At 39.0% G+C, this 15192-nt stretch overlaps 1 protein-coding gene across 1 annotated transcript in view; it reads right to left on the reverse strand.

Annotated features, from left to right (window-relative positions):
* The window catches only part of LOC122905350 (lipoxygenase homology domain-containing protein 1-like), a 299796-nt gene that overhangs the window by 173768 nt on the left and 110836 nt on the right, over positions 1–15192 (reverse strand). Inside the window, 3 exon segments of the mRNA XM_044246984.1 lie at positions 5948–6160; positions 8671–8847; positions 11220–11323. Of these exon segments, the coding sequence (XP_044102919.1) occupies positions 5948–6160; positions 8671–8847; positions 11220–11323 (494 nt within the window).

A 15192-nucleotide genomic window follows, 5' to 3' on the forward strand; every position in this document is an offset into this window, starting at 1 on the left:
TCAGTGAGGACAAATCTGAGAGTTAATATTCTCATAAACAGGCCCTTATATTTTTATGACTTTATCTTCAAGAGCTCAACCAGTGTCCCACAGTGAGTACTGGAGAATTTCCTTGTGCTTCTGGTAGGGGGAGGGGAAATGAACCATTTTGAAATATACCATAGCACTTTTTTCTTCTAAACAAGAACAGCCCACAGGAAAAATTAGTTAATTATATAAAACTTTTTTTGGATTTTATCTGAGACTAAATAACATGGAAGAAGGGAAATATCCAACTCTAACCCACTCTACCCATCCCACAACTATGAAATTCACAGTCCAGGGACATAGGCCCACTAAAAGCATGATTTATCATTATTACATGAAACAAAGTAAGTCTTTTACTGAATTTTATACTTTTTAGCCTCTGGTCTAGCCTTGTGTACCTGGCCCATCTATACAACTTCTTAAAAATACAAATTATCTTGAACTTTTTATTATGGGCATGTGTAGAAAAAAAGCAAAATTAAAGAAATTTGTAATGAGAGAATCTTTCCTAGTTTCTGCAAACTAAACTCTTGACCGTGAACAAGGATCCTGCTAATGTGGGGTATGTCAATATGTGTGTCTTTCTTTGGTACCCTGATCACTTTTTAGCTTGTTTTTCCTACAATTCTTACATCTCTTTTTTCCTTTACATTGATTCTTAGTGATGATTTCCACCCATGTTTTGAGGCTTGTTTATCTTCTTTAAATTAAACTTCATAGTTGTCCTAGTGAACTGCATAATGTTTGTTGCTAACTTGCATTTTTACTAAATCAACATCTATTAAACTGATTTACTCCTACAGCTTAACAGTATCATAGTAACAAAGACATAGTAACAAAGACAAAGATCAGCATCACCTGATTTAAACATTGGTATGAGGTATATTTGCCTGTAAGAAAAGTTTTTAAATATATAGTGGCAGATACATTGGAATCATTAATGCTTTTATTCAATTCAATCTATACAATGAACATTTGTTGAGTAGTTACCTGGACTGAGGCACTACTAGGTTTTTAAGGTATAATAACATAAGCATGCATTACCATTTACCTTCACATGCATCTTAAACCTTCTGGAAATTGTAAACAAGACTTACCATAACCTCTAAATACATAGAGAGGTTAACTAAATAAAGAAGGCTAGCTAATAAAGGAGAATATCTAAGATAATTATTACCATTCTGTTTTCAAGAGTAATGTTATTCCAGTCTAATGATTTCTGGTCAGATACAGTGAAGGTGAAAAAAATATATATGCCTGATTTTTATGCATTAACACAATATCTTTTTTTTTAAGATTTTATTTATCCATTTGACAGAGACAGATCACAAGTAAGCAGAGAGGCAGGCAGAGAGAGAGAGGAGGAAGCAGGCTCCCCGCTGAGCAGAGAGCCCGATGCGGGACTTGATCCCAGGACCCTGAGATCATGACCTGAGCCGAAGGCAGCGGCTTAACCCACTGAGCCACCCAGGCGCCCCAACACAATATCTTAAGAGCAAAAAATCCAAGTCAGACAACCACATCAATGAGTCACTAAACAAATTATAAAGGAAGCACTACAATGGAAATAGCAGAAGTAAAGCACAAATTATGAAATTTCTAGGAGGCTCTTCTCTACAAAAGTACCAAAGTAAAGGTTAAATATCAATGTTGTTTAAATGGTAAATATCATTAAGTGGTAGTCTCAGAGTCTTCCAACCCTCAGCTAATTAATTGAGTCTGGTATACACAAAACAAGTGGATATGTGGGCTCCACAGGAAGAGCCCTATGGGACCTTGATGTCCCCTGACTGTGTGAGGGAGACCACAGCCAAGGGGCCAGTCCCAAAGAAAAGCTAGAATAGGATTGATCTGGACTGTGCTTAATGGATAAAAGTATTAAATCTAGAATAGAAACTCTTCAACCTTGGACATTCTTTTAGTAATTACATATAAGGCATGATTGATTAGTTCATTTATTTACATGGAACAGTTTGGGATAAGACATGTTATTTTTGTTTTCTTACCCTATTATTTGTTTTTCTGTATGGGCTTAGGGGTTAAGGGATGGCATTACAAACATAAGAGGTTTCATCCAGCCTTTGCTACACATAGATACTCAAAAATATTAGACCTTCTCCTCTCTTTGCTTTCTTTGCTGATCTTGTTACAATTATCATGAAATTCACCTTTGGCAAGAATAGTGCACATTTTTATAGGAGTTACAAAGTATTCAGGTGCCCCTGGCTTCATGGAAAGTCTCTTTAAATTTTCAAATCTTTTAACAATAACTTTCCAATGCAATAGTTTTTCCAAGAACAAGCTTGGAATTTCTAACAGAAACACTAGGAAGCTAAAGAACTCTACAAAATGTTCGAGTTTTGATTTTGGAGGCAAGTAAACAAAAGTAACAGATCCATAAGTATGTCATAGGCTAGGAAGAACTCCAGAGTCATACCTTAACTGGTAATTTTTACCATTTCTTTTTTAGCAGGGAAGAGGCAGAGGGAGAAGGAGAGAATTTTTCACAGGCTCCATGCGCTATGCAGGCCCTAATGTGAGGCTTGATCTCACAACCCTGAAATCATGACCTGAGCTGAAGCCAAGAGTCAGACAGGACACTTAGCTGACTGAGCCACCTGGCTGCCCTGATTTTTACCAAGATTTCTTCTTCGGCCTTCAAGTATTGCACACACTTTACACTTTATCTGTTGGGGTTTGGGGGGGTGGTTTATATTGAACTGGTACACACTGGTAGAGCCACGATCATTTTTAAACACTGAGATATTTCTTAGATGGCACACAGCTGTGATCCGAGCCCCTAGTTCCTCTTAGTGCTCTGGCTATTCCAGCAAGACACAGAATCGGAGGTCATGGCCCACTGCTGTGGTAGGGGGTGGGAGACTGGATCCAAGCAGAAGAATGGCATCTTGGCCAGCAATGCCTTATCCCCATCATGGACCCCCAAGGCTCCTTTTCTCCTTGATCTTCCTTTCAGACCTTCTCCCCCTTACTAGTCTCCTTTCCATTCACCTTCTGCTTCATACTCAGGGGTTGCCTCACAGAGGCATGACCTAAAAGGAATGTCCTTAACCCTCTGGTTAAATGACATGCAATCAAGATGTGACATGCCAAAAAGGCCTTGAGAATCTCTGTGTTATGCTCTGAAATGGCCTGAATTTCTTCTTTAAATGTTCTAAATATCAAATTCCATGTAATCAAACCATTTATGTTCCTTCACCTTTGTCAACAGATCTCACTGAGTTCCACATTTTGGCTATCTCCACCCTAAAACAAATAGAACGAATGTGCTGGTTTGTTGTTGCTGTTGTTGTTTTTTCAAGTTATGAAATGTCTTTAAGAAGAAGTGATACTGGATTTGAAACTTGAATACATGATTGGCTGTCTCAGTTGCAAAGAGCATGAGGAATTCTGAATTTAGCTTTTTACGCCGAGTCCCTTAGGGAGGGAAAAGAAAGGAGGTTCCTACTGCTGATGCACAGTACAGGCTGAGAGGATACAATTTCAGACTCAATCACTTATCCAACAAGCTATCAAAAAAATGGGTTCTAGGAAAACTGCTGAAGAAAACTTTGTTTTTGTGTTGAGAATGACCTCCCCTCTGTGTATAGGGACTCTGGTCTCCTCATGGGGGTCAACCCAGCTTTTCCATCTGGGTATCATGAATCCTTCAAAACAGGGGCTTAGGAGATAGACTGACCCAGATGGACTCATGGCTCTGATACTGGCTGCTGGGTTCTCAGAAAGTTATGTAACCAGGCTCACAGTTTGCTCCTTCACCTGAAGAATTAGCATGCCCACAGTTTCTCTGTGACAGAATAATACTTCTACATATTAATCTGTAAGTTTCTGCCCATCTTCCTGTGTGCACCAAATTTTTTCAATTGAATACCAAGAACTTCCATTTCCTCAGTCTAATCAGATAGAGATGAGTCACTCATAGTACAAACGAGAAGAAAAGGAAGAAAAAAGCATGAGTACTTAGTGTAAGGCAGAGAGATTCAAGATTCTGCTATATACTTTCAGAAAAAATGTTCTCACTTGGAAGGACAAGATAAGCAGCACACTGGGAAAGAGATGGAAAAGACAGGGCTCACACATTCTGGAAAGAAAGAATAGAAAAACCATGAAAATCACCACCCAACTTAAGTATGAGGCAACTAAATGGAAGGTGACCAAGCAATGAGCTGTCCTCTTGGTTGAGATCTAGAGAAGATACAAGTTTCCAATGCTGGCTCATCTTCTACTTTGGAGAGTCATTTATCTTCACTGCCACAAATTCTCCCTAGCAACTTCAAGACACACATACTCCAAAACGTGTGTAATGCAGTGATGTAGTATCTGTCTCATGGTTCTGAACACTTCCATGAGTCTCAGAAGAGAAAGGCTTGTATACTTTGTGGATGCTGGTGATAGGAAGGGAAAGCTACTTCCTGATGCTCCTCCTATAGTATGACTGAGCATTAGATGAAATCATACTCTCAATTAGTATGACCATAGTAGTAATGTTACCTTTTTCTAATCTTAATTAGTTCATGTACCAGTTTAAAGACCATAAGCATTACACTCTGTCTGTTAAGCATGGATTCGACTCCTGTGAAATGGGATATAGCCCATGGGTAAATCATTCTGAGATATAGCTGCTGTGAAACAATCAAGGATGCTAATTATGTGTATGTGCATGTGCTTTTCTCTTTTGCACTCTGAACATCAATGCAGCTCACCATACACAGACTTGCCAGTCTACAACAATGACAGGGGCCCAAAGAATGATAAATGGCGTAAGTCTTTTTCTCTCCTCATCCCCAGAAGCTAAGGCAAACTCTCCAATATAACTATATGTCATACTGGTAAGGGAAAAAGGGAGGGGAGGCAGCCCTGAGTTTATCTAAAAGGTAAGGTTTAAACTAAATTGTTTCAAACAAGAACAGAGGAACAGAGCAGTAACAGTCAAATAAATGTATAATTTTATATGCCCTTTTATATGCCCTTCAACCCATAAAAGAATCCTGCTATATTAAAGGTGTTATGTTGGTTGCCTTCCATATCCCATCTTAAGTCAAGATGTTAAAGAAACACAGCCCTGGGTGATATACACAACTAATGGATCATTGAACACTACAACAAAAACTTATACTCTATGCAGCTTAACTGAACATAATAAAAAAAGATGTTAAAGAAGAATCCCTAATATTTAGAATTGAAAATTATTTCCTTACTCAAAATATAGGGTTTCTGTTGGTGGACATTTGGGTGCCAAAAGAAGCAGTAAGGAAATATTGTTGAGCTGGGACTTTCTAGAGCCTTGGTTTTCAAAGTGTGGTTTGCAGACCAACATTATCAACAACAGCTGAGAACTTATTAGAAATGCAGATACACAGGGGCACCTGGGTGGCTCAGTGGGTTAAAGCCTCTGCCATTGGCTTGGGTCATGATCTCAGGGTCCTGGGATCGAACCCCACATTGGGCTCTCTGCTCAGCAGGGAGCCTGCTTCCCCCTCTCTCTCTCTCCTGCCTCTCTGCCTACTTGTGATCTCTGTTTGTCAAATAAATAAATAAAATCTTAAAAAAAAAAAAAGAAAGAAAGAAAAAAGAAATGCAGATACACAGGTCCCACCACCACGTATCTGAATTAGCCCAGCTTTATAATAAAGTTCCCAGGTGATCTGAGTGCACATTACATTCCAGAAGCAATGTCTAAAGGGTCAGAATCCCTCTCTAATCATACAAAGGATGTGGCTGCCCTCCTCACTTTTTAATAAGACAAGGGAGACCATCATATATAGCACCCAATTCCCAAAATGTTTATAGGTTAATACAAAAAAAAAAAAAAAAAAAACACTCAGAAAGTGCCATTCTTGTATCTGTCATTGGCAAATGTCTTAAACATTTGCTGAGAAAAATATAAGCAGATGCTTACTGTTCCATCACACTGGCCATCCTTAATCCTTAGATACATCCGTTCATTTTTCACACTTTCAAACATGCAAATACCAGAGCTGATTTTATGCACTTTCCAGTAGGATTTTTCAGACTGGCTTCCCACTCCAGTGCAGCTCCCATCAGGCTGGAGACACAGGGCTTGGCACAGGCTGGTAGCAAGTAGAACCACAGCACTGTTGAGGAACACACCCTCAAGAACAATAAACAAAACAGAATCAGTAAATAACAACCTCATGTTCTGCTAAAAGAAGATAGAAGTAGAGTTCATTCTCTTACAGAAGGTATAGTGATCAGAATTTTATCAGAAACTTCTTTGCTGAAAGTAAGCAAAATAAGGAAGTAAATAATTTAACTACTATGCAAAACCAAACAAAATTAAAGGAGGTTCTCTGACTCATTATAATTTACACCGATCATTATTGAGAGTAAAAGTGTCACCATTAGATGCTGTAGATTAAAAATATATACAAAACACAAACATTTCTCTTAAGAACTTTACAATCAATAAAACAAATAATTATAACAGTAATATAAGGCAAAATAAGAATAGTGTACTTCAAGTGTACCTGAATTATGGGATGTACCATTTGGATATTATTTCAAAGTATATATGTAGGAATGAATAAATGAAAAGAGTTATCAAATATAACTAAGGTAAGTTTAAGTAAATCCTAGGCAATCAATAACTTAAGAAGATGTAAGAAATTCTTAAATGTTTATTAAAACACACTAACACTGTAGAGAAATAGATAAAATACATAAATACAGAAGACAAAATACAAATAGCAAATAAACATAAAAAAGGTAATTCACACTAGTTCACTACTCTAAAAATTGTCATAGGTTTTTTTAAGGGACCATGCCCAATACTAAGGTCAACACAGTGGATACTCTGTTACACTACTAAAGGAATTGAGTAGTAAAGAAATGAAGGGGAAAAAAGAGACAAACAAAAAAACGGACTCTTAAATACAAAGAATAAATTGATGGTTGCCAGAAGAGAGGTGGGTAGGGGGATGAGTGAAATAAAGGGAATTAAGAGCACACTTACTTTGATGAGCATTGAGAAATGTATAGAATTGTTAATCACTATATTGCATACCTGAAACTAATATAATACTGTATGTTAATTATATTTCAATTTTAAAAAAAGGAAAGAAATTAACTTTACTCACAGAAGTCTGGCTTTTGCCTTCGGACTCTGAAATGTAATCTCTAAACCTTAGGATTGTCAGATTTGATAGAGGAGTTTTTGTTTGCTTGATGGCCTTGGGCCAGCCACATAGTAAAAATGTGATTTAGGGTGGCAGCTTTGAGTCACAAGGTGTCCCCTGACCTCCTGAGAGGCTAGACACTGAGATCAGCCATATGGACTCCTTATATGATTGAACCCCAGTAAAGATGGGGCACCAAGGCTCAGGTGAACTTCCTGGTTAACAAAACTTCATGCATATTGTCATATATCTATGCTGAGAAACTAAAGCTAATCCTGACTCTATGGGGAAAGGACAACTAGAAGTTGCACCATTTGGTATTTTTCTGGGATTCTGCCCTATTTGTCTCTTCCCTTAGCTGATTTTAACCTGTATTCTTTCTCTTTGATAAACCATAACCATGAGTATGACAACTTCCAGTGAGTTCTGAGTTTTTCTATTAAATTATCAAAATTTAATTGTTGTCTCAAGGACTCTGGAACTCTGAAGTTGGTGTCAGAAGTGAGGGTAGTCATGTAAACTGCCCCCTCTAACTTCTCAGTTGTTTTAACTTCCACGAGATTAAAATCAGTGCATTTCAGGAAAGAAAGTCAGCAATATGTTCCCATAGTTTCAAAGGCTTCATATTCTGACCCTTAAATTCAACAGTGGCAAAATGAAGAGATTAAGATTAAACATCCAGTGATTAAGTACTTAAATAAATAAATAAACACGTATACATAATCATATACCTTATGTTTGGGTATTATGCAACCCTTAAAAATAATGTTGTTTTGAGAAAAAATAATAATGTAATGAAGTGTTTATTATATAGTAAGTATAAAAAGTTTTGAAGACAAACTGACTTTGATTTGAATCATGATCTACCATTTACCAGTTATGCTATACCAGTCAGATTTTTAACTTCTCTGAAAATCTTTTCTTCATGTTTAAAATACAGAAAATATCTGTCAATACTTTTAGTATGATCAAATAGTTTTTGTATGCAGTAAACTCTCAGTAAAGTGCTGGGCACAAAATAGGCAATCTCATAAATTATACTTATTATTATGGTAACAATATTTTTAAGATAAATTCACACAAACACATACTATAAAGAAGGAAGTATAAAATCACACATATACAACACTCAAAGATTGTAAATATTCTAATTGTTAGAAAAGTTAAATATATACATTTGATTGCCTATGTAAGAGTCCATAAATTTTTATTAAGAATTCTCACATTTATACCATTTATAGTTTTAACCTCCAAATTCAATTGGATGTAGGATGTTACTCCCACCAGTTTCAGTACTGCTAAAACTAAGTAAAATCTCTATTGCTTTTCAAAGTTTGGGTAAATAGAATGGCAATAGGCATCAATGCCACCTAGTGGGAAGAAATCTGGTTACTCCTTAATGACTCAACTCACGAATTTGTCTCAAAAAAGCAAAAGAAAGTGGGTATTTAGCAATACACACTTTAATGCCTTTCCACCATTTTACCTTGACAAAAACCACAAATTCTTTTGAAAGGTCTGCGTAGCCTGCTGATGATTCATCAGCTATTTTGCCATGATGATCAACAGTAACTACATGACCAGGAACCAGCACTGACTCAAGAAGTGCACAACGGTCGTGCTGATAAAGCACCCGCAGCTCAGTACAGGCTCCACCAGTAGCCTAAGAGGATGAAAAAAAAAAACAAAACTCCTGAATTAGCAAGAGAAAAATAATTAAATTTAAAATTTTTGGATATTATAGGTATATACAGGTCTACTCCACTCTATAGAATCCTTGTATTACCTGTCACATGCTTTTGTAATTTAATTGTTTTGATTCTCCACCCTGACTTTCAGTGTTTTATTCCAAGAACTTTCTTCTCTTGATTTCTCAGAACCCATGGTAGAATATTGGGTAACAACAAAAAAACTTCAGTGGCAGGATATTTTAATGAATTATTAATATGTATGTTTATTGTTGTTTATTTTTCATTTCTTCATTTGTATCTTCCTAACCCAAGACTATTTTGGAAAATCTGAAATTAACAGACGTGCGTTACTAAGTTTTACTTCCAAAAATCTAAACAAATCAAGGAGGTTATGCTACAACCCATTTCTGGTTCAAGGTACGATTTGAGATTTTATCCCCCATGTTCCCCTCATTACCTTGGAGAGATATTTGAGCCTGAAAAGGAAGGGCTCATTGATGGTCTTGAATGGCTTGACCCATGACACTAAGGCTACCAAACTCAGCCAAATGCTCTTGTATAAGAATGGCAGGGAAGCAACAGGACTATTCATCTTTAAAGAAGCCATCTGAGAGGCAGGCGCCTGGATGGCTCAGTCATTATCGTCTGACTTTGGCTCAAGTCATGATCCCAGGGTGCTGGGATTGAAGGCCACTTCTCCCTCTCCCACTCCCCCTGCTTGTGTTTTCTCTCTCACTGTCTTTGTCAAATAAATAAAATAAAATCTGTTAATAAAAGAAAAGTCTTCTAGGGCACCTGGGCAACTCAGTGAGTTAAAGCCTCTGCCATCAGCTCAGGTCCTGATCCCAGGGTCCTGGGATCAAGCCCCACATCGGGCTCTCTGCTCAACAGGGAGCCTGTTTCCTCCTCTTTCTCTGCCTACTTGTGATCTCTGTCTGTCAAATAAATAAATAAAATCTTTAAAAAAATAATAATAAAAAAAAAAAGAAGCCATCTGATGTTTGATGAGTGTATTAGCAGTGACTGGTGTGGACTGAAGCTAGGAGAGCAGTTACTGATATGCTGAGGGCCCCATACCAGAAGAAATCTTATGTGTAACAAAATGAGTCTCACAAAAACTAAGATGGAAGCTCTCAACCTAGTAGGATAGGAGCTTGGAAATAGATTTAACTTGATTTTAGAAAAATAAAGTAATAGGACATTTCTCAAACCCTTGACTTAATTGAGTAGATTCCATATCCACTACATTCATATTTATAAGCACTTACTATGACTAGGACCTGTACTAACTAAGTAGAATATGCTACAAAGTACAACACAGGATGACTTGCTAAGTCCAGAGCACAGGAAAAAAGACTTTTTGAAGAAAATTATTATCACTTAGCCTGAATCTCAGGCCTATAAATTACATAAGCTTTTTTTCAATAATTATTAATTTTCCTTAAGTTAAATAAAATGCTATGAGTCAAAAATCACATAATATTGGGACACCTGAGTGTCTCACCTGTTGAGCAGCCGACTCTTGATTTCGGTTCAGGTCGTGATCTTATGATTGGGGGATTGGGCCCTGCCAGGGGCTCTGCACTCAGTGTAGAGTCTGCTTGTCCCCCTCCCTCTACTCCTCCCTCCACTCATGCTCCACCCCCCCTTTAAAATAAATAAATAAAATCTTAAAAAATAATCAGGTAATATTATGTAACATTATATGAGGAAGCTGTAGCATGAGTGCTAGAATCAGAACGCTTGTGTTCGATACCTGCTTTCACATTTCCAACCTATGTGACTGGGTAACTCAATCCATCTACCTGTCAGGTTCCTCTTCTGCTAAATAAGGATAATAATGGGTTCTCTCAGAGGATATATATAAAGACTAGATGTTATAACACATATTAAGCATTTGGAACGGTATGTGACAGTTATCCTATGCAGTCTAATTTTTCAAAATCAAAAGCATGCATATATTTTTTAAAACAGCTTTATATATTAAAAACTATTTTTTCAAACCTAAACCACGGAATACAAAGTATACTTAAGTGAAATTATTATTATTTTTTCCCTAATAACATGTCCCCTAAAGGGGCCTTTGAGAAATCAGATCATCTCCTTTTGGAGGCCTATTTAATATTTTGAATGTTATCAGAAAAGCAGTCTACTTTTTCTTGTCTAAATTTTAATTGCTGATATATAGGACCATTTATGCATCAGAATCTCAAAGCTTAGTAAGACAAAGCAGAATAATGAAAATGGTTAAAGTAAAAGCCAAAGAAAATACAATTTGATCCTATAAAAATATATATAGATACAATACTATTGCTATATGACAAAAAGGAAAATTCCTACATACCATTCCAGTGACATTGCTATTGTCAATAGCAAGAGAAAGATGTCTTATTTCATGACTTTGGAAAATGCATATATTTCCTCTGTTGAAAATAACATCAAAGAGACCTGGAAAACATTTTAGGGTATTAGAAAGTAATTCATGCTTTTAAAGTATTTTTTCTTATTCAACTATACACTGAGTTTTTTGGGGGACAAGATGGCGGGGTACTAGGAAGAGGCGTCTTTTCAGCTGGTACCCCAAAGTGAGCTGATTACCTACCAAAGAACTCTGATCACCCATGAAATCAGCCTGAGATCAGAATTATACACGTCTGGATCTCTACAGGGGCAGAAGACGCCAGTGAGCAGGTAAAGCGGAATGGGAACAGCGGACTGATATCGGAAGATAAACAAAAGGGGGAGGGAGCCACCAGAGGCGACCGGTGCAAAAGTAATACCCCGATACGAGCGAGAGTGCCCTGCGTCTGGGGACCAGCATTAACTCGGAGACTGGTTGAAAGCACTCCAAAAGAGCAAAGGATCGCGGGGGCAAACTGTGGGAATCGGGGCGGCTAGGGACAGGGGCTTGAGTCCCCGGTCCCAGACGGCCTCTCCGGCGCGGAGGCAGAGAGAGTGCGGCGGAGAAACCGGCTCCTGGTCCCTAAGCCGCCAGCGTGCCCCAGAGCGCGGGGTTCCGGCTCCTGTGAGGGGATGGGAGCCGGTCTGCAGAACGCGCGCTAGCCCTACCACAAAGCTTGAGATGCGCGTGCACGTCGCTCCAGCTCTCCTGGGTTTCTAAGGCCCTGGGGCGCTTCTTGACCCAGGCCATTGTTTCAAAGTCTAAGCCTCGCGCCCGCGAAACTCTTCCCCGGACAGAGGCGCGCAAAAGCCCAGCCTGCGGCTTATGGACCAGCGCCCCGTTCTCAGTGCCCCAGACGCGCGCCCGACCCACAGCCGCCTCTGAAAAGAGGTGCGCGCAAGCCGGGCACTCCCAGCCCCGGCCAGCGGCAAAATCTCAGTGTGCGATCGCTGCTTGGAACCTCTCTGGCGGTCAGGAGCTCCCAGACAGCCGCCACTGCCTTGGCTTTGGGGATGAGCAAAAGATCCTGCGCCCCCAGGGTCTTTAACTTGGAACCTGCACTGCCAGCATCCAAGGGGGAATTTATTCAGCTTCTGCACCCAGACTGAGGCTTCTGAGATGGAGATCAGGAAGTGTTCCAGGGTGCACCTTGACTGCACCAGAGTTGATACATCCAGCTACATCTGTTCAGTCTTCTCCCACCAAAATGACTAGGAGGAGGAATGCCCAACAGAAGAAAAATACAGAGGATGGACCTTCCACAACAGAGCTAACGACTATCAACATAGACAATATGTCGGAAAGAGAATTCAGGCTAACAATTATCCAGGCAATAGCTAGGTTGGAGAAAGCCATGGATGACCAAACAGAATTGATTAGAGCCGAACTGAAAGCGACCAGACAGGATGTTCACAATGTTAGGGCGGAGCTTAAAGCTACCAGGGAGGAGGTCCACAATGCTCTCAATGAGTTCCAATCCAATCTAAACTCTCTCAAAGCTAGGGTAACTGAGACAGAAGATAGAATTAGTGATCTGGAAGACAAACAGATAGAGAGAAAGGATCAGGAGGAAGCCTGGAACAAACAACTTAGATCCCACGAAAGCAGAATTAGGGAAATAAGTGATGCCATGAAGCGTTCCAACGTCAGAATTATTGGAATTCCTGAAGGGGAGGAGAAAGAAAGAAGTCTAGAAGATGTCGTGGAACAAGTCCTTCATGAAAACTTTCCGAATCTCGCGAATGAAACCAGCGTTCATGTACTAGACGCTGAACGGTCTCCACCCAAGATTATACACTCCAAAAAAACATCACGACACCTGATAGTCAAATTGAGAAATTATAATTGTAGGTATAATCTCTTGAAAGCTGCCAGGGCAAAGAGGCTCCTTACTTACAGAGGGAAGCCCATCAGAATAACGGCAGACCTGTCCACAGAGACCTGGCAAGCCAGAAGAGGCTGGCAAGATATATTCAGGGCACTAAATGAGAAGAACATGCAGCCAAGAATACTTTATCCAGCAAGACTGACATTCAAAATGGATGGAGAGATAAAGAGTTTCCAAGACCGGCAAGACTTAAAAGACTATGCAACCACCAAGCCGATACTGCAGGAAATATTAAGGGGGGTTCTATAAAAGAGGAAAAATCCCAAGAATAGCATTGAACAGAAATATAGAGACAGTCTACAGAAAGAAAGACTTCAAAGGTAACTCGATGTCAATAAAAACGTATCTATCAATAATCACTCTCAATGTGAATGGCCTCAATGCACCCATAAAACGGCACAGGGTTGCAGATTGGATAAAACGACAGGACCCATCCATATGCTGTCTACAAGAGACCCATTTTGAACCTAAAGATACACGCAGACTGAAAGTGAAGGGGTGGAGAAGCATCTTTCATGCCAATGGGACTCAAAAGAAGGCTGGGGTAGCGATTCTCATATCAGATAAATTAGACTTCAAACTAAAGACTGTAGTCAGAGATACAGAAGGACACTACATAATCCTTAAAGGGACTATCCACCAAGATGATCTAACAATTGTAAATATCTATGCTCCCAATATGGGAGCAGCCAATTACTTAAGAAAACTGTTAATCAAGATAAAGAGTCATATTGATATGAATACACTAATCGTAGGTGATCTTAACACGCCTCTTTCAGAATTAGACAGATCATCGAAGCAGAAAATCAATAAAGAAACAAGAGCATTGAACGACACATTGGACCAGATGGACCTCATAGATATATACAGAACATTCCACCCTAAAACAGCAGAATACTCATTCTTCTCAAGTGCACACGGAACCTTCTCCAGAATAGACCACATACTGGGTCACAAATCAGGACTCAGCCGATACCAAAAGACTGAGATTATTCCCTGCATATTCTCAGATCACAATGCTTTGAAACTGGAGCTCAATCACAAGGAAAAGTTCCGAAGGAACTCAAACACCTGGAAGCTAAAGACCACCTTGCTTAAGAATGCTTGGATCAACCAGGAGATCAAAGAAGAACTGAAACAATTCATGGAAACCAATGAGAATGAAGACACTTCGGTCCAAAACCTATGGGATACAGCAAAGGCGGTCCTAAGGGGAAAATATATAGCCATCCAAGCCTTGCTCAAAAAAATTGAAAAATCCAGAACACACCAGCTGTCTCTACACCTTAAAGAACTGGAGGATCAACAACAAATCAAACCAACTCCACACATAAGAAGGGAAATCATCAAGATTAGAGCTGAGATCAATGAGGGAGAAACCAGAGATACAGTAGAACGTATCAATGAAACTAGAAGCTGGTTTTTTGAAAGAATCAATAAGATCGATAAGCCACTGGCTACACTAATCCAAAAGAAAAGAGAGAAATCCCAAATTCATAAAATTATGAATGAAAGGGGAGAGATCACAACTAACACCAAGGAAGTAGAAACAATCATCAGAAGTTACTACGAACAGTTATATGCCAATAAGCTTAGCAACCTTGATGAAATGGATGCATTCCTGGAAAAATATAAACTACCAAAATTGAACCAGGAAGAAATCGACAACCTGAATAGACCGATATCTAATAACGAGATTGAAGCAGTGATCAAAAATCTCCCAAAAAACAAGAGCCCAGGACCTGACGGATTCCCTGGGGAATTCTACCAAACCTTCCAAGAAGAAATAACACCTATTCTCCTGAAGCTGTTTCAAAAAATTGAAGCAGAAGGAAAACTTCCAGACTCTTTCTATGAAGCCAGCATTACCCTGATCCCCAAACCAGGCAAGGACCATACCAAAAAGGAGAATTTCAGACCAATATCACTGATGAATATGGATGCTAAGATTCTCAACAAGATCCTAGCCAACAGGATCCAACAACACATTAAAAAGATTATCCACCATGATCAGGTGGGATTCATCCC

The sequence above is a fragment of the Neovison vison genome, chromosome 4, assembly GCF_020171115.1.
Source record: "Neovison vison isolate M4711 chromosome 4, ASM_NN_V1, whole genome shotgun sequence".
In the NCBI taxonomy this organism is placed as follows: domain Eukaryota; kingdom Metazoa; phylum Chordata; class Mammalia; order Carnivora; family Mustelidae; genus Neogale; species Neogale vison.